At 41.0% G+C, this 20,055-nt stretch overlaps 2 protein-coding genes across 3 annotated transcripts in view; both read right to left on the bottom strand.

Moving 5' to 3' along the window:
* rerea (arginine-glutamic acid dipeptide (RE) repeats a) overlaps positions 1-820 on the bottom strand; it is a 168,399-nt gene extending 167,579 nt beyond the window's left edge. Inside the window, exon 1 of the mRNA XM_080445839.1 lies at positions 536-820. The gene's annotated coding sequence lies outside the window, so the exon portion shown is untranslated. The remainder of the gene's footprint in view (positions 1-535) is intronic.
* A 1,355-nt stretch (positions 821-2,175) lies between these two features.
* On the bottom strand, positions 2,176-15,553 carry eno1a (enolase 1a, (alpha)). 2 transcript variants are annotated; one of them, XM_080445852.1, is made up of 12 exons: positions 15,428-15,553; positions 13,397-13,491; positions 9,195-9,290; positions 8,973-9,031; positions 7,827-7,896; positions 7,453-7,586; positions 6,967-7,189; positions 4,178-4,375; positions 3,395-3,596; positions 3,173-3,281; positions 2,954-3,012; positions 2,176-2,700 (listed from the first exon to the last, which is right to left on the bottom strand). In XM_080445852.1, the coding sequence occupies exons 2-12, from the start codon at positions 13,479-13,481 to the stop codon at positions 2,637-2,639; spliced, it is 1,299 nt and encodes a 432-aa protein (XP_080301978.1). In that variant the 5' UTR covers positions 13,482-13,491; positions 15,428-15,553; the 3' UTR covers positions 2,176-2,636. The 2 variants fall into 2 exon arrangements, with proteins under 2 accessions (XP_080301978.1, XP_080301977.1); XM_080445851.1 differs by lacking the exon at positions 8,973-9,031 and adding an exon at positions 8,578-8,636.
* Between the last annotated feature and the right edge of the window lie 4,502 nt (positions 15,554-20,055).

The following is a 20,055-nucleotide window of genomic DNA, read 5'->3' as shown; positions in this document are numbered from 1 at the left end:
CAAAGACAGCAAGTTAGCTGGCCAGCTAATAGCGTTAGCTATAGTGACAATAGCTTGATGGGACAGACTACTTCCCGGAAAGGAGGCGTTTCGCGTAGCCGTTTCAAGTTATACGACATACTATCAACTATTGAAATATCACTACGTGGTCTATATTTCAAATATGGCAACAAAATAATGTCATTTTCCATTGCATGTGTATGCACCTTGTGTTAGCTGGTGCCATAGATGTGTTTGCTTCCATCCATTAGGCTGTTCCCATGCTAGCCCACCAGGGCTAGTTAACGTTAGCTGCTGGACCAGCTTCAGCTGCTGGTTCGTGGTAACCAGCAACAGCAAACAAGTCTATCAAGCTAGCACCAAGCTAATGCTAATGGATAATTAGCCAGCTATCTTGGTCAACGGTTAACGTTAGCATTCCAACGCTAACAAACAATCCCCACAATAACCTGGCTGTCAACCTCATTCACATTTCAGTGATGATGAACATCAAAACGCAGAAGAAAACCGGCGGCTGCAGAACCACATCACTTACCTTGGAGGGATTGTTCTACAACATCTGTGATTTGTTTGATGAGAGAGAGACTGCAACAACAAACAATAGCAGCAGCAGCAGAGGCAATTAGCTAACGTTAGTTAGCCAAGTACCACCACTACATGGGGGTGTAGCTAAGGAGCTGCAATGGCACTTGTGTGTTATCTTTCTTTTGTGGCTATTAACGCAACTGACCACGTTTGGTAATGTTGTCATAAATGGTGGACTTCAGATTAAAGAGGGAGTAATCGCTGCTGGGATGCTCAGACTAGTATGTGTGTGTGTGTGAGAGGCACTCGGCATGACAGCATCCTTCTTCATCTTGGGGTGAGAGAACAGTTAGGGATATCTCAAGTTCTGCTGGTAAAATATCGCCACCTACTGGACAATTATGTGAACATGCATACACAGACTGAATGTGTTGCTCCTGGCCTTGTTGATATAGTGCTGCTCACAACATATTTATACACTTGGCAGGCAGCTACAATTGGCTTATGTCCATCTTTAGTCTTAAAGCAATCTAAGATCTTCTGATATTGTCAGTGATATGTATTTGTGATATTGTCAATAATATATATTTGTACCGACAAAGGTGTTGCTGACATATTATTTAGAATATAGTAGAATTAACATACTTTTCTCCCCATTCACAAAGCAAAGTTTCAAAGCAAACTGTTAATTTTAAGTGGACACTTCTCTCATTTCGTATTCCAATGCACAGACATGGGCAACATTATGTACTTTGTGAGTTGCTTGATAGGGCAGGCAAAGAAAAAAATCTGGAACTGCACTGCACAGTACTAACCACTAGATGCCGTATGTGTCAAAGAAAATAATATCATTTAACGTCCCATGCCATGGGTTATGAAATATTTTGTGAGCTTACTAGCTACAGAATTGCAGTTATTGGCATAAATGTATCCTATACTTCATTCTCCATAGTTTGTCACAGAGCTTATTTAAGACGCTCAATTAAATGCTCAGTGCTTTGGTGACAGGAATTTGGTGCACTCTAATGTGCATGTGTTGAATGCCAGTGATTTGTAATACAACCCATTTGAGACAGCTAAACAATGGGAGACAAGTCCACACAAAGCTGTATAGGAGAGAATTGGTGTGGCACAGAACCAGCTGGCAATCCCTTGATGTACTGTACCACTTGTGAATAGACCAACATTCTTCTTGGCAATGGCATGGCAGTCTGGTGAGAACTCACAGCGCTCATCGGGGCAGCTCTGGATCATTTTACTTAGGGGGAATCCGTGTCCCTCTGCAGAGTTCATGTTTCTACCTCCTAGTGACACACACTTCAGACAGTCAGGAGCGGTGCCTGTTACCAGACACTGCCTGTATAGGTCCTGCCTCATCTAAAATGTTTCATTGAATTATAAATCATGTGACATAATATTGTCTTGTTAACCTGATCAAGACTTGATAAAAAAAAAAGAAGTATTTTACATACTTTGACATGTTTTTCTTCTGCTATACATTCTCTTCCCTTCTGAGTCGTAACCAATTTGACTAAATGACAAAACTGCAGTAATGGAATTTCAACAATAAACAGAATTTTACACATCCATTTCCTTTCAATAATCCCAAAATATACAATTTTGCAAAGAAAGCACAATGACAGCCACGTCTTTTCTGTTTAAATTATATTGTTTATTACATACTGTATGTCTACCAACGCTTACAGCAACACTGGAACTTGTCAGACGCAACACATATAGTACTCTGCTCAAGGCGGCACAGTACTAAAACTTACAGTAGCTCTGCACTAGAATACTTAGGAGAGGACCAATAATCACTACAACTCACAAGAAGCGAAAGAAAGATCTCTCACAGTTACACAGACACAAAAATAAGGACCATTACTATTCAGGAGCCAGAGCATTGTTGGAGGATGGGCTGCACTGTGGTGCACCGTGCACTAGAACACAGGTTTCAGTGGTGCCACAAGCCACAGGCTTGGACCTTGGATTTCAATGCCGGCGTTCCATCTTCTCTCTGAACAGAGCGAGCAACCTAGCGTGGCATATACTGTATGTGTGGGGTTGTTTATGCACAGTGAAAACACAAAGGCCCAAGGAGGAAGACCAGCTCAGATAGGGTGCCTGAAGTTCTGGCCAGCGAAGCGGGCCTTATCGCCAAGCTCCTCTTCAATCCTGGAAGAGAAGCATGATAGTTTCAACTGGATCTGTAGTGTAAACTGTTTTTAATCAGCTAGCACACCTGAAACACTGTGCAGTCTGCAATGTTATGCAATCTATCCTTTGATAGGAATATGTGACACACAGCCCATAGTCCTTCAGTCTGATGAAAAGGTGTCATTATGTACATGTTTGCCATGTGACGTTACTATCATCATTATGAATTATGTATATGTAATTATGTATCATGTTTCCTGATTGGACTCACCTGAGCAACTGGTTGTACTTGGCCAAGCGCTCAGATCGGCAAGGGGCACCTGTCTTGATCTGGGAAAGGAATCAAACATGCAAGAGAAAAATCAATCAATATAATCCAATAATTAATCTGAAAATGAAAACCATGATCTACATCTTGAATCAAAATATGGACCCTGTGACAATCTTTTGAAGTCAGGAACCAGGCGTTAGTATTGTGAATTGGTTTTACCTGTCCAGTACAGAGTCCGACTACCAGGTCAGCGATGAAGGTGTCCTCCGTCTCTCCAGAGCGGTGGCTCACCATCACGCCCCAGCCATTGGTCTGGGCCATCTTGCATCTAGAACACACACACACACACGGTCATTAGCTAGAACATCGTTGATAAGGCGTTAAGTAGTAACTGTATACTGTATGTCTTCTTTGAATGACGACAGCCTCGTGGACACTCACGCCTCCAGGGACTCTGTGACGGTGCCAATCTGGTTGACCTTGAGGAGCAGGCAGTTGCAGGCCTTGACGGCCACACCCTTGGCAATGCGCTTGGGGTTGGTGACTGTGAGGTCATCACCCACCACCTGGATGCTTGTGTCGGCCGTGAATTTGGACCATGCCTCCCAGTCATCCTGGTCAAAGGGATCCTCAATGGACACCACTAGCAGGGGAGGAGGGAGTAGTGTTTTAGTCTTAGCATTGTTCAAGTAGCTCATGTACAGTAAATGTGTGGGGAAAAAACACAAATGCTGATGGTATGGTATGGTATAGCAGTGATATGAATTACCATGATTTGACAGGGCTAAAATTAGGTGGTGCACATAAGTATTATTTTATTAGCCTCTCTCAAGTTGTATTGGCATTTCTCTCAGACACTCTAAAGAGTTATTCAAGTATAATACAAATATTATGCATCATTTTGAAATTAGGTTAGTAATATGAACAACAGTTATCTATACAATCCACTTATACAGCCTTCAACTGAGCATGTAAAACCAATGATAATACTGTTATCACTAATGGTTTAATTGTCACTTCACAATCCCATTCCAGAGCCTTTAATACTCAAGACTTCCAGGGCCATCCAGCCAGCTCTGCCCTTTCTCATCTCTACCAATGCAAGTCTCAAAGCATCTTTGAGGCTTTGCATCTCAGAGGGTGACAAGAACCATATTAAGAGGCCAAGAGGCCTCTTAACATAACCTCATTGTAATAAGGATAAGTATAGGCTTGAAAACCCACCTGGGTAATCCTTGACAAAGCCCTTGTAGAGGTCGGCCAGCTTGTCGGGGGAAATGTAGCGGCTTGGGTCGTCAGGGGACTTGAAGTCCAGGTCGTACTTTCCGCCCTTGTAGAACTCAGAGGCGGCTACGTCCATGCCGATGACGATCTTGTCGGTGTAACCAGCCTTGGCAATGGCAGTCTTCAGTAGTTCCAGGGCTGAGGACAGACAAGGAAAGAATGGATATTAAAACATGATTGGGGTAGTAGCTTGCTTAGTGATTTGTCAGTTATCACATGGCATGAGAAATAAATGCCTAATACGTTTTCAGTATTGGAGAGACTCATTGATACATTTAACTAATACACCTTATGGAATCTAATTAAAAGATGCTGAGCTGTGGTGTACCCTGGGGATTCCAGACTCTAGGCACATTAACCAAATGCTCCTTGTGAGTTGCTAAGGACTTGTGTTTAAATCCAACTCCTGTCATGTCTCACATGTCTCCCCTCACTCGGCTCTCAGCTTCAAGTCTCTCTACACTCTAAAATCAGGGGTTCTCAAACCTTTTTTATACCAGGACCCTGTTTTATGGGGGAAATGTTTTGCTGATCGTGCTTTGATTCATAAATACATGTAAATAATGCAAAAATGGGCCAAATTTTTTTTTTCAAAAGATACTGAGTGCCCGGCCTTCTGGGTGGAAAAGAAATAAAGAATAAGGTTCCGGCCCACCACTGTGGACATTGGGGTTTGATGCCTCCAGCTTGGCCAGACACTCCAACGACCTACAGGTTGATCAGGGCAACTGTGAGGGATAGTGTGTTCCTCCATAAACGTTACGCCCTCATGGTGAAACTCCTCACTGTCAAGAAGCAGCTGGTAACTCCATGTGTTTCAGAGGAGATGTGGTTGTCTATACCAGTGGTTCTCAACCTTTTCAGGCCGCGACCCCCCAAAATAATCATATTTGAACTGGGGGCCCCCACCCTGACAAGCACTTGGAGTGTAGGAGTTGAGGCATTACATTTTCGGTTCCACAGATAAATAGTGAAAATAGCCGATCTACAAGCTCACAACAGCTCGCAAAGCGAGGCGTTGTGAGCTTATAGATCGTCTATTTTCACAATCTTTCCCTCTTTCTTATAGTATTTGTCAATTTGGCCAATGTTTTACCAGTTTTTTATAGTATAGTTTGTCGATGACTTTTGATGCAGTAACAGTCTTTTTTCTTGAGGTATTAAAAAAAGTCTTAAAAGTCCTTAAATTGTCACTTCACTGTCATATGGGGACCCCCCAAAGTCATGGGTGTCCCGAACCACAGGTCTATATACCAGTGGTTCAAAAACTTTTTGGGCTCTTCTTGGCACCCCTATGCATATGGTTTTCATCCACGGCACCCAAAATTACATTGCTACTTTTCAATAGCACCTTATAATCATGACATATTTTACTACTTGGATTTAACATAACAGTATGATAGGCCATACTATAACTATTTGTAAAGTTATAAAGATTATTATTAGTATTATTATTATTATTATTATTATAAGATGATGGAGACCACAGCATTCAAATAAATGTACACATTGAAGGGAGGCATACGTTCACTCTCTCTTTGATTTTTGTGATTACAAAATATTCAATAATGAATATGAATAACGAAAATGAAATTTAAGCTATAAAATAGTGATATTGTCTGAGATATAATAAATAATAATATTATCAAAGTATTCCGCGGCACCCAGACTGGACTGGCGTCACAGCACCCAATTTGAGATACCCTGGTTTATACACTCCCCAAGACCAACAAGTAGGTGTTGGACTTGGGAGTGACAGGATTTATACGCATGGGGGAATTGTCAATGACTCCACTGGGTAGAAAAGAAAACTACTACTAATATTTCCTACAGGTTGCTCAGGGCACCTGTCCAACAGTGGGAGTAACTTGTAGGGATAGTGTTGTTCCTCCACATGCGTTATGCCCTCCTGGTGAAACTCTTCATTGTCAAGAAGCAGCTGGCAACTCTGTGTCTATCAGAGGTGACATGTGGTGGTCTATACAGTGCATCCCGTAAGACCAACAAAGTAGGTGTTGGCAGTGACAGGGACTATACACATGGGGGGAATTGCCAATTGGGGAGATTTGTATTTATAAATAAATAAGTGAACAAATAAAAGATACTGAGAGGTGCTGCTTTTAAATCAAACCGAATGAGCAGAGCTAAATCACAATGACTGGCTGAATCCTGGACCCAAAACACATAACCAAAGAAATATGACCAGAGAGTTTGCTGGTTAAGTTAATACTAAGGTTTTAGCCAATGAATCACCACTCTGCCCTACTGGGGCATTTGCCATCTCAGCACCTTGGTCTGTCACGGAGTGAGTGCAATGGACTCAGTGGCTGGCAGTCAATGCATTATTCAGAAATGCTTTGAGGCTCTAATTTGGAAGCCATCTGTCGGCCCAGGAGTGGCATGACTGGCCTGAGCAACAGAATAGGGTCGAAGGGAGGCTGGTAGTCTCACGAGGGGGTAGGCAGCTGCTAAGTGAAACACTGGCCTGGGAGGTCTAAGATTGTAAACACTCACAGTAGGCTCCCTTTCAGCTGGCCAAGGCACATGCTTAAAAGTTTTTTTAAATATCAAACTAAATCCTTATTTCCAAACACAATGGGGAATTTTATTCTGAATACAATCATTTGGGAAACTGTAAATTTTCTATGCAGTTTGATCTCAGTTCTGTTGGATCAGGGCCACGCTTCTATTGTTACAAGCAGGAGAAATGGCTTCCCGTTTCCTCTCACCTTCCTTGTTCTCCAGGATATTGGGCGCGAAGCCACCCTCGTCTCCTACATTGGTGGCGTCTTGGCCATACTTCTGCTTGATGACGTTCTTCAGGTTGTGGTAGACCTCTGCACCAATGCGCATGGCCTCCTTGAAGCTGCTGGCTCCTACAGGCAGGATCATGAACTCCTGCATGGCGAGCTTGTTGCCGGCATGGGATCCACCGTTGATAACGTTGAAAGCCTGAAGGAAATTAGAGGGGATCCATGGTCAGCCAGAGTTATTTGTGGCTATTAGCAAGGTTCCAATATTACATTTAATATATTTCTTTGTCTGTACACATGAGTGATTTATCCACTCCCAGCATCAATGCAATCAAGACAGATTTGTCTACAGGTATCGTACTTGGTGAATGCAACAATTCTGAACCTGAATTATTTTTTACAAGGGCCTGTGGTGTGTAGCAGGTCATGTTCTTTGATGACAGTTCTGAAATGAGTGCTTACAGGGACAGGAAGGATGACATCAGGGTTGCCAGCAAGGTCAGCAATGTGACGGTAGAGTGGCACGCCCTTCTCTGCTGCACCAGCCTTGCACACAGCCAGGGAAACGCCCAGGATGGCATTAGCACCAAACTTGGCTGAGAGGGGCAAAGACAAATAGCATGACAATATATTCTGAAACCTCCATACTACGGTTGCTTAGCATTCGTTTTTAATCTCAATCCCCATTGTTAATTAAAACAAAGTTTCATTCTTCATTGTCGGTCTTGAGATAGCTGACACAATCTGGGCGCAAAATCAGACATCATCTCTTTTAGCACCGAGGCCAAAAGACAAAATATCTTTCAGTGCCAAGTGACAACCAAGTAGCAGCTTACACTTGTTCTCTGTGCCGTCCATGTCCAGCATCAGCTTGTCAACCTTCTCCTGATCCATGACATTCACGTTCTGAGCAAGACATAACGTGGTAATTAGTGCAAGTGAAAGGAAGTGATTATCTAGGTAAACTTTATGTTGAATTCTGTCTGGTTAGTTCAAAAGACCACACTGCAAATAATTATGTTAAAGTAGTCACAGCAGCTCAGAAATCTACCACAAATTGCAGGTCTGCCACAGGGTACAGTGCATGTAACATATTCATAATTGGATCAACACTTAGAAAACTCAGAGTGACAATAGACCACTCTTAAGACTCACTTTCATTTACATTTCTCACCTTTTGATTGAAACATTTACAGTCAAGTCATTCTGTATGGACTACTACCAGTGGTGTGTTCTAGGTTTTTTCGGAGGGTATAGCATATTATTCCCTCCTACAGGCACGACATGCGCGCGTATATACGCTCGTGCGTGGTCACCGAATGAAATGGTTAATAGAGGGTATACGTTTTTTTTTTTTATGTTGTTGAACGGTATACTACTTATATAGCGTAACACGGTAGAACACACCACTTACTACTACCATAACTACGGTCATATATCCTCCTACATTATTATGTAAATATGTACTTGACTTCTAAGACACAAAATTGTGAATGACACAAGCATTCTTCGCTGGTAATTGGAGAAGCTTTCTGATGTCTTTACACTAGCACACAGTCATGTTAGTCAAACAATAAATTGGCCTACCTTGCTAACCAGTGCAGGTGCTATTGTTTTATTGATATGCTCAACAGCTTTTGAGACACCTGCAAGGGACAAGCAGACCATCACTGACCCAAGGAAAAGAAAGACCATGCAGTACAGGCGTAACAGATGACCACACAGTCATTCAATGACAGAAAACGTATGATTATCTACTAGTAATCATACAGAGTAGTATAATGATTACTGCAAAGATCTTATAATTGAATAAGTATGATCCCATTTGTTTTCCCCCCTTTTTTCTTTTTTAAGCTCTGTAATCATCTGTTAATGCCTGCAAAAGTTAGTTTCCAAAGACAAACCCACTAGTTCATGCTGCTGTACACGGCAATACGTTAAGAGTTTCTCTTCTTCATTCCTGTTATGTCCACACTTTTTACCTGATTACACAGAGCTGGGCCCAAGAACTCATTTACATATTTAACAGCTCTTTTCACCCCTGACAGAGAAGGAGGAGAGGTGGGAAAAGGGTCAGGGATGAGGGATGAAGAGACCAAGAATGTATGGAGAGGAGGTGAATTTAGAACCTAGAAGGATATAGTAAAGTTTTACAGAAGAACAAACAGAAGATGTCAGGATAGGTCGGTAGAAGGGAGGCCTACCTTTTCCCATGTAGCGTGTCTTGTCATTGTCACGGAGCTCCAGCGCCTCATAGATGCCAGTAGAGGCACCGCTGGGAACTGCAGCCCTGAACAGACCTTGAGGAAACACAGGAAGTTTGGTCACCGTTATATACTGAAATGCTGTATCATGATTCATGTTCAAAGTTGTCTACAAGGGTTGACCACGCTTCAATGGCACAGGTGCAACGAATGAATGTTGAAGCATCATTCCATCATCCTATTCATTTTTAAAATAGACTATCCAAAGTTTGGAATTCGGATTACGGACAGTAACTAGAAGTCGTAAGTAGGAGCTCTGGTGCAACGGTAGAGTATAAAAATACTACTTTATTTTGAAAACTGATGCATTTCAGCCTATGGCCTTCATCGGGGTCATCAAGAGACCCACACAAAACATGTTTGATGACAGTTGGTGCAGTAGTGGTTGCTTGGCATTCAAGAGTTAACAGCTACAGAAAGCCACTGCCAGGCGCCATCCAATCAGTGAACAGCATCCCTACCCTTACAAAGTAATGTTTTTTCTCTGTCTGACAGAACGAGTATAAGGGAGAGAGAGTGAAGATTAAAGGAGAGCGAGAGAGTAATCATATGTTTACATTATTCTATGTAATGTACTCATGTGTCCCCTGCATGAACTGTACTTAAGTTCATTATGAACTCTGCGTACTCCCTTTTCTAGTATCAGGACTATCAACCGGTTCCACAGGAACTGATATTTCATCAAGTAATGGACAGTTTGGACAATGATGAGAAACAGTGGTGTGCATTAACGGAAGGTCTGTGTGGACTGACATTAGCCATTTCAGATTAAGTTTGACATTCTGTACAAATATCTCCCCCAGGCCTGTTAATAAACATAGTTAAAAGGACTGTTAGTTTTATCTCTTTTATAATACACGGATGCAGATGCATGCCTTGTACAAATATCCTCAGGCCTGCTAATACAAAAATCGTAAAAGGACTATTTGTAAGACTATTATTTCGAAAAACTGAAAATAGAATTAGCTTGTTTCTTCAGGAACAAATCCTGTTTTTCTTTTAATGCTAGGAAACATCTTGTAGCTGCCACCTCCTTGACACTTTTCGATGCATGTGTCAGCTCCTTCTCTGCATTTGTTGTACAGCCTATTACGGAGCCCTGAGATAACCGGTTGTACCCCTCACACACTGACTGTACCCTGTATTCTTTAGTCAACTGGTCATCATTATACTGTGCATGTGCAGAACTTTACACTGGTATCTCTTAAGTTTATACATCCACCCTTGGACTTCTGCCTGGTTATCTATCCCCATAGATATTATCATTACTTTCTGTTCTCTCAGTCCGTACAGAACCTGGCAAAAAAAAAAAAAAAACACACTCTGGCCTCTTTGTGCATTTTTTACATCATTATCATTTTGATCTCGTTTTTTATCTTGTCTCTGTATTGAATGCCCTGTTTGTCTGTAACATTGTGTGGCCTGTTGCTGCTGTCTGAGCAGGTCTCTCTTTCAAATGAGGGACTTTTCAGCATATTTGCAATATCCTGAAAGGTTTCATTGAGGGAAAATGACTCAGACAGCTTCCTGCACACAGTATTCTGGTTTTGCACAAAATCTCAGGTGTGAAAATCAAGTTGCACATCCTTTCAGCCAAAGTGAGAAGATTCTAAACATTAACATTCTCACTCCCATAAAAGTTCTCAATTACCCGAATAAAGGTTCTAAAAATTTGTGATTTATAATGAATGAATGCAGAGCGACACAGTAATCCTCTACAGAGAGAGAGTCACACAGAGAGAGTCATGCTGACTGTGCTCTAGACTGTGATGTAAAGGGGGAGAAAAAGCTGTGCACTGAGCATGTGCAGAAGATCTCTGCAAGGATGGCAGAGCACAGCCCCCCCCACACCCACACATACATGATGCGGATACATGATGCGGATACATGGAGCTCGGCCATTTTGGAATCAACCATGTGAGCAGAAATTGGGGATATTCAGAATCTATTTAGTTTGCCCACTGTCCTAGAAGCCTCGGATTTAAGGCTTAGCCAGGACGACAAAGCAGTTATCTAAGCAATGGGTTCAGGCTTAACAAATCAAATGCATCAAGATATCAGCTCTAGATTCAAGAGATTTTATTCATCACTTGCTTTGTGTGTATCTGTGTACAGGGCGTGGCTGAAAATGAGCACCCGTGCTCAACTACTACCTGGGTAAATAAAGGATAAAAAAATGTTTAAGTAAGTATGCGCAGTGAAAAATGCTCAGTGAAAAATCTATAGGCCCATTAGTAGTGTTCAGCCCTACTAAGAACGTATAATTTATAATATTTTTGTGTTTATCCTTTTGACAGTGGTGTGAAACTAGGTTTTTACATTTGAGCAACGGGTATTTTAGTAATTAGTAATTTCAGCATATTGCTACAGCATCTGAAAATAGCAGCAACAGCGGGCATGGAGATCTACTAGTAGTACCACTGGGAGGCAAAGCAGTTATGTAACATGGTGAAACACATTATGCCTAGCTGATATACCCTGAGAGCACCACACTCTCTACAATCGCCTTTGGACTATGCCACAAGTGATGCAAATTTGCCAAATAACAAGGCCAAAGTAAAATGGAAAGGGAACATAAAGGCGCTACATGGAAAAAGCTAGAGAACCTAGCAACCATAAGAAACTAATGAAAAGAAAGTAGAGCTATAGAATAGAGATGCTCGTCTCCAGGCAGTTTTCAATGCCATTTCAACACCTTAATCTATCGCGGTTTCAATCCTTCTCTACTTGTTTCCATGTCATTGGTAATTCAGAGTGCTTCATTAACATTCCCAGGACATTTGGTTGGGTTGAACTGTTCTTTTGTTTAAGTTCACAGGGCAGAACACAAACAGCTTGGTATCAACAGGGCACCAAAACCAGCATCACAGTTAGACCCAGTTGATAGAATAAATCAATTCCAAGCGTATGAACATATATATTCATACGCGTATATGCTTTCAACTAGGACTGTCCTGGCCTAATTGTCAACAGCATACTGTATGAGTGTATGAGGTTTGTCATACAGTGAAGGAAGGCAGAGGTATATCATTTACATGAGTGTCCGGTTTGTACACATAATCATGGCGTCATACTCATAAATTGTGCAGTCTACAGTCTGTATGTGATATCTGTGCCACCTGGTAGGAATCATTACTGTAGCAGATACAGTAGGTAAAGTAGTGTGATATTACAGGAGCTATTTTCACACATCCACCATTTGATCCACTCTAGACCCAGAGTTGGCACCAGTGGAACACTCACCCATGTTGGAGGGCAAGCACAACTTACACCGGGTGACTTTTGCCATCTAGGTTCAAGCCAGGTGATTAGGCCAACCACCTAGAATTAGCGGTGTACATTACATTCATACAGTATGAAATCATATGATCGATGTAATGGGGTGACTATTTTGTTTTTATATGAGCAGTGCAAGAATAATGTCTTTTGTTGAATCTGCTTAACCTACACTACAGTGAGAAGTAGGGCTACACAATATAATGGAGATACTGAAATCACAAGATTGACTAATACCACCACATCAATTTTGCAATATGCTGAAACGTTTCATTGAAGGAAAACTGTGTGACACCTTCCTGCACACCGTATTCATTTTTTTGCACAAAATCCCACACAAGAAAATCCAGTTGCATATCAGAGGAAATTCCAAACATTAATACTCCCATACAAAAGTAGAAAAGATCAGTATCATGATCAGAATACATAACATAAACATTGCATTATTGTGCAGTCATAAGAAATGCCATTGGTGGTCCTGCCAGTATGAATGCTTGTTTTGAATGATGTTCCAACAGTCATTTGGAGGAGGTTCATCTTGGTTTAATGTAGCGTCTACCGTTGTTCAAATGGTATTCGACTGTAAACAGCGCCCTCCCAATTTTCTCTATCATATATCCTTGAAATTCCTTTATAAACCCCTACATAAAATGAATCATGCTCTTGATCATTCTGACCATCTTTCTTTTAGACTTTTGATTATGTGACTTCTTTTGTAATTTCTATGATGTCACATGTTATATCACTGTATTTGACATGAAGCCAAATACAATTTCCTGGCCATGGTTAGACAATAAGGTCCTATTCTATTCTATTGTATCTATGAAGCCTGCATAGTCCCTACCCCTTCAGTAGATGTACCATACCTTTCTTGGTGTACAAGTCGACCTCCACAGTGGGGTTGCCACGGGAGTCAAAAATCTCACGAGCGTGGATCTTCAGGATTGACATGGTTCTAGATCTACAGAGAAATAAACAAGGGAGGAATGAGGATACATCAGTCATGAGCCTCTAGGACAAACAAAAACCGTGGCATACTGACGTTGGTTATGTGGCACTGTGATTCAATAAAGGTCTATTGCAGTGACATGGCAAAATAAAAAGGACAAACTGGGCATACAATGTAAACCCCATTGAGTCATTTGTAAACTTAGTTTGGAGACTGAGCAAACAATCTATAATAATCTTGTAGACTATTACTTAACACAAATGTAAACTGTGGGAGGAATAAATAAAATAAAAGATATGAAGGCTGGCATAGAGATTAGTCACAGCAAGGTGTGGTCAGTGCAACAATGCAAAGAAGTCTCTCAACAGGTCAATTCATAATCAACTTCATGAAATCTGTACCACAGATTTTAGCACTGTACATTGATACCCGAGACTACAAAATGTTAAAAAGTGCTGATACTGCTGTGGTTCGAGTAGTGGAGTTATCAACAGGACAAAGCAGAAAATAATGTGTGAAAAAATGACAATGGGAATGAGTGAGTCACTTGGTACATATTTGGCAGTGGTCTCATGCTGATATTGGGACTGAGTAGTGGCCTAATCTCAGTCTGCCTATCTGTCCAAATTCCAGACAGAAGTGGGGGTGATGGGACGCATTAAGCCAGACTGGATTTGAATTGTTCTTACACTCAATGCCCTGACTTTTTCCATCTATCCATTTGTATGCATCAATGAATGAACTAGAGCCCAGCCCCCCAACCAATGGAAAAACCTCTGCCCTTACATGTATGTGTGTAAACTTGCCTCTGGCTATTATAAAGCACAGGGGACTGAAGCAACCAAATGCATGACAGAAAGAGCCTCTTCTCCTGCTGTCAAAACACTGCTGTTCAGTGTTTACAGTTAAACAGCATGGGCCAAACTACAATAATAGCCTAACAAAAATAGCATTAGCAACACCTATGCAGCAAATGGCATACAGTAGGCTACAGTTGTATTCACATTTCACCTTTTGGTAATCAGGTCATCATCAGTGAAGTTGGGAAAAACTAGTGAAGCTTTGGTTCCACAAAATGGCACCCACACCACAGCCAAATAATTAAATACTGATATTTGATATATTAACTTGGCACTCAAATCCTTTACTTGTTTCAATCAACTTGGCTCTGTGTGGGTGTTTTGACAAGTCTCTAAGCCATTACTATACATTTATATTAGTAATTGCTAATACATATTAAAATTGCAGTAGTAATTGAGCTCATTGAGTTAACTCATTAAAAAGCCTTCTAATGTTTTCTGGCTGTCTGTGGAAGTGAGTAAAAAACACATTTAGTCAATGCAGGGGGGAATATCTATTGGAACCTTGTAGCGAATGCAACAGTTCCCTTCACATTATGTTCTCGTCTGGACACACCCCCACATCTGATGCAAGCAACTGGTAGCACACACTGCTGCATAAGCCATTGTGTATGGCTCCATATGAGACGTTATGAAATAAAACATTTAAATAAAAGACTTAGACAGCAATTCATTTACAAATAAACGGTGTGTTTAAGTAAGGGCTAAAACTGTACTATAGTTGGGCTGCAACTTGACGCCCCCCTCTCCTCATACACTGCAGTTCTAAATGGAGTGACATCTCGGCCAGCTGACGGCCAGGTTTAAAAATAGACAGTAGCCCAGCCTGAACTACCAACCATCATGTCATGGAAGTACATTCCTCCCCAAATAAACACGGTATAAGGGAATTACAGCAAAACAGCCAAAACGACCAGACTTTAGGGTCATTGTGGAGGATGAGGAACACCGTGTACAATTTACACGGTCAATGAAATAACCCCCCCAAAGTAAGGCGAGTTGTCTTGGAATGACTTCTGGTACACTTGCTAGATACAACCTTATTCAGCAATACGGATAATAATACACAGAAGGAGGCTGTTACTTACCTTTCCGGCTAACTGCGTGCAAAGAGAGGAAGGGTAGTGCTCTCTGTGGTGCGGGCGGGCAGAGAAGGAAGTCGTGATGGTCCTGCTTGATGATAAGTGGCCAGAAAGCACAGGAAGGAGTTCTCGCGATATGATTGGCTGGGGCCGAACTCACGAGGCAGCAGAGCAGAGCAGCAGAGTGCGAGGGGCTCGGCACGTTCACCAGCAGCATCACCACGCCTTCCCATGTAGAGGAGAGAGGATGCGGACCCTTTTGTCCTTCCATGCTGTAGTGTAACATGATAACATACATACATGTATGTTGATGAATTGAATTTACAGGACCTCAATGGAAACAACAAGTCCACAGGACCTTTTTGTGTTATCCTTTTAGACCAAGACTGTACTCGTGCTGTGCTGTTTGCATTTCTGTCTAATACAATATTCAATCAAGCAATCAAAAAACAGCCGGCCCAACCAGCATCACTTATAGCTTTAAAAATAAAGGCACATATTTTTAGGGGAGAAATACTATTTGTGTTGGCAATCTATAAATGATATCAAAACAATAGATTGTCAACATAATAGATAGTTACTGATAATGGAAGGTAGTATTTGGAGCTCAGTTATTTTAATTGAATCCATGGCTTGGAGGAGGGTAGCCCTGAAACTGTCATATCATGACAGTCATGGATTAACTTCAACCTGGTGTTTGCACTTTCTCCATTGATGGTCCATACATATACATAAACGTTCCGACTTCAAATATAAAGTGCTTACCCCATGGCCACGGATGTTACAATTATGTACGGACCCTCAACAATACCCGTATCATAAGTATTGTTCAATGAAAAGCATTTTAATCCGATTGGTGGCCATTTTCTTCGTATTTTTGCCGTATGTTTTTAATTACATGACCCTATTGGTTGTGAGGTGTATTGCACTCCGATACAGTATAACTCTATGAGAAAATGGCCATCAATTGGATTAAAATGTTTTTTATTGAATAATACGGAAAATACGGGTACTTTTAAGGACTCGTACACAATGTTAACATCCGTGGCCATGGTTTAAGCCCTTTATATTTGCAATCTGAACGTTTATGTAGATGTAAATGGAGAAAGTGCAAACACCAGGTTGAAGTTCATCCATGACGGTCGTGACAGACGACCGTCGTGTATCCATGGCTAGTAGGAGGGGTGATGAGGCAACGTTGCACAACGGTAGTACAAGTGACGCAGAGATGAGTACGTGCAGACTAGCATACAGAACTGCGCTGAATGCGGCGGTTCGGCAGCATAGTACATGATGTGACGCTGGTCACGTTTGCTGGAGACTCCCCCCCCCCCAGTTATCACATCCTCTGGAAAAATACCTGATGGTTATGATGGCGAAACATGGTGGTGGTGGTGGTGCCCACTATTTTAAAACGTTTTACATGCTGATTACAAATAATAGCCTGCTACTTGTTTATTGTGGCGATTTGGGCTATTTATTTATTTATTCATTCATTCATTTATATTATTTTATTTATTTATTATTTATTATGTAACAACAACCAACCAACCAACCAGTTTCACGTTCTTCCCCTGAATATGAGCGCTAATACATATTACATTTAACGTATCACTGGGAACATTATGTAAAAATAAATTACATTGTGCTTTTATTTTTATGTGTAACTTTTTTTTTTTACTTTGGTATGACAAAAGGTTGCCCCGCACAGACGCCCACATATATAAACGCTAAACCCCCGCCCCCCCCCACAGAAAATATATACATTCAAAGATTTGCACAAATGTCAAGATTTTTCAAAAAATAGCAGATCTACAAGCTCATAGTGCAGCACTCAGTGCTGCGCTATGAGCTTGTACTGCTATTTATTATTTTAATGGAGTAAAAGTACAATATTTGCCTCTGAGATGTAGTGGAGTAGAAGTAGAGCACTGAAAATTGGAAATACTCCAGTAAGTAAAAACACCCCAAACGTGTACATAGGTACAGTACTTGATTACATGTAGCTAAATTAATCTAAAATGACACAGATGCTTTATTCCCGGTCTTAATGGCGTTTTGGGTTGGGGGAGATAGGCTATTTAATGCAGCTGCGCAGAGGAGACGATCAGCTCCATCCTATGATGAAAGTGAAAGCTTGGCGCAGTGACCTTCAGATAAACCAGACTGTCGTATTCATAGAGATCCAACTGCGCCATCTGCTGCTTCGCTGTTGTTATCAGCGAGATAGCAACAAGTCATTGGAACAAACGCAGAGACTTAACAAGGTTTTGATACAGCCAGCCGGGCTAAATTCACCAGTGGTGGAAAAAGTAGGCTACTCACATTTTTCACTCAAGTAAAACTGTAAAAGTATCAATGCCGCAATATAGAAATAATACTCTGTTACAAGTAAAAGTACGGAATTATAAATTTACTTGAGTAAAAGTACAACAGTATTGGTATCAAATTGTACTTAAAGTACCAAAAGTAGAAAGTACTCATTATGCAGAATGTCTCATTTCACAAGTTAAAAAATAGCATATCTACAAGCTCACAATGAGTCACATGTGACGCTTGTGAGCTTGCAGATCAGCTATTTTCAAATGGCCGAAATGTATATAGGGCTGAAGTGGGTAATGTATGTTTTGTAATAATAATCAAAATCTACAAAGTAATTAGTAGCTATAAAGTTTTCAAATAATTGTAATGGAGTAAAAGTATAATATTTGCTTCTGAGATGTAGTGGAGTAGAAGTAAAAGCACTGAGCAAATTGGAAATACTCCAGTAAGTAAAAACACCCCAAACGTGTACATAGGTGCAGTACTTGATTACATGTACTTAGTTACTTTACACCACTGAAATTCACCATACAGACTGATGGTGTCAGCAATGAGGACTGCATGTTTTAAAATAAAGGTTTTCCCCCTATAAAAGATAAGGAGTTTTTAGTAGCCTAAGTCCCAACATAAACAATGTATTATTTTACTATTAGGCTACTTTTTTCTTATTTTTTTCTCATCATCATCATCAGTACCATTAATGCCAACACTTTTGGAAAATACATGCCCCAAATCTGTATGACGTATAATGGGTTGACCACATGAACAGGGTTTAAATTACTAGGCTGGCAGCATGGGCTTGTACAATTACATCATTATTAAATAACCCAATACGTTTAACACTATATTGCCCATGCATGGGCCAAATCTAAACCTAGTGATTTAGTGTGGAAGAGAACAGCTATGTTTTCATTTCTAAGTACTGGTGCTTGCAAGTTGAGAGCTGAAGGAAATTAAATAAACAGGCCACTCCAATATCTCAGACATTACACATTTATAATCATTCTCCTGCATGGCTGCTACCCATAGCCTACAACCTAACAAGACTGCGTAAGCTTTCACAGGCCGAGCCTGCATGCGTTTAATCCACAAAGGTGTTGGCACTTGGCAGTCAAAGACAAAACAAACATTAAATTTAATGTTTGCCTTACGAATTAATTTATGAGGAATCGTAAATTATGTTACCTTAATGTCAAGCTTCTTTCATCATTCATTAATAACCTCTTCACTCTCTCCCTCCCTCCCACCCTCTCTCTTTATTTCTCTCTCTCTCTTTCTTTCTCTCTCTCTCTCTCTCTCTCACACACACACACACACACACACACACACACACACACACACACACACACACACGCACACACACACACACACACACACACACACACACACACACACACACACACACACACACACACACACACACACACACACACACACACACACATACACACACACACACACACACACACACACACACACACACACACACACATACACACATTCACAAAGGTATAAGGTTCTGGCATGTGAGGTTGGGCATGGGACATGTTGTGACTGGTGTATTTCAGCAGGTGATACCTGTTATTCTATTAGGCTATTTCATGTTCCCTTGGGTTTGTATTCAATGTGTATAATTTATCACCAAACATCTGCAGTCTCAGAATGACTCCATCCACAAGCCTTCCCCTCCATGCTTGGTTAAAGTGACAAATGACATGACCACACTTGCATCTTGGTTTCCTGTGTAGGCCTACATTTCTTTGGGTTTCCTGATATCTGTGAGTCAGCAATTCCCGCATATGGTTTAATCCAAATGAGGGGGCATGAATACACCGGCTCAATGACAAAAAGAATGTAAGAAGTAGGCGAATACATTCAATGCCTGTAATGCGCATGACTGAACGATTGGCAGATGATATAGATTTTGGGATATGTAGCTCTTTAAGATCTTAGCCTAACAATGTAACAACTCCTGAATTATCTACAGAAATTTATTTTCTGGCCTCATGATGATGATGATGAACATCACTGTACAAAGATGTATAAGAAATCCTTGAGAAAAAATATATATTGTAGTATTAATTTGCTCTGCAACTGCAACCCATCCATGACAGGATGATGAGAGATTAATCTGTTGATAATATTTAGCCTTTTAATAATGACAGATTTAAATGTCAATAATGCCCCCATCCAACCGAATATCAGGGGCACAAGGCCATATATATAGTCAGATAGGCTATTCAAACTCAGATGATCAGAGCTCATCATCTCTGGTTGCAGTTGCTGGGAAAAGCCTGGCCCCTGAGGGCGTT

The sequence above is a fragment of the Gymnoscopelus braueri genome (assembly GCF_963280865.1).
Source record: "Gymnoscopelus braueri genome assembly, chromosome: 12".
In the NCBI taxonomy this organism is placed as follows: Eukaryota; Metazoa; Chordata; class Actinopteri; order Myctophiformes; family Myctophidae; genus Gymnoscopelus; species Gymnoscopelus braueri.
Note: the sequence above shows the minus strand (reverse complement) of the source record. Positions and strands in the feature narration are given on the sequence as shown.

Bases quoted from the DNA above. Each gene is read 5' to 3' on its own strand.
- eno1a (XM_080445852.1), bottom strand. From the start codon at position 13,481: ATGTCAATCCTGAAGATCCACGCTCGTGAGATTTTTGACTCCCGTGGC. The intron at 4,376-6,966 runs GTGAGAGGAAAC...GTCTGTCCTCAG, and splicing joins TATCCTGGAGAACAAGGAAG to CCCTGGAACTACTGAAGACT. The intron at 2,701-2,953 runs GTGAGTCCAATC...CTTCTCTTCCAG, and splicing joins AAGTACAACCAGTTGCTCAG to GATTGAAGAGGAGCTTGGCG.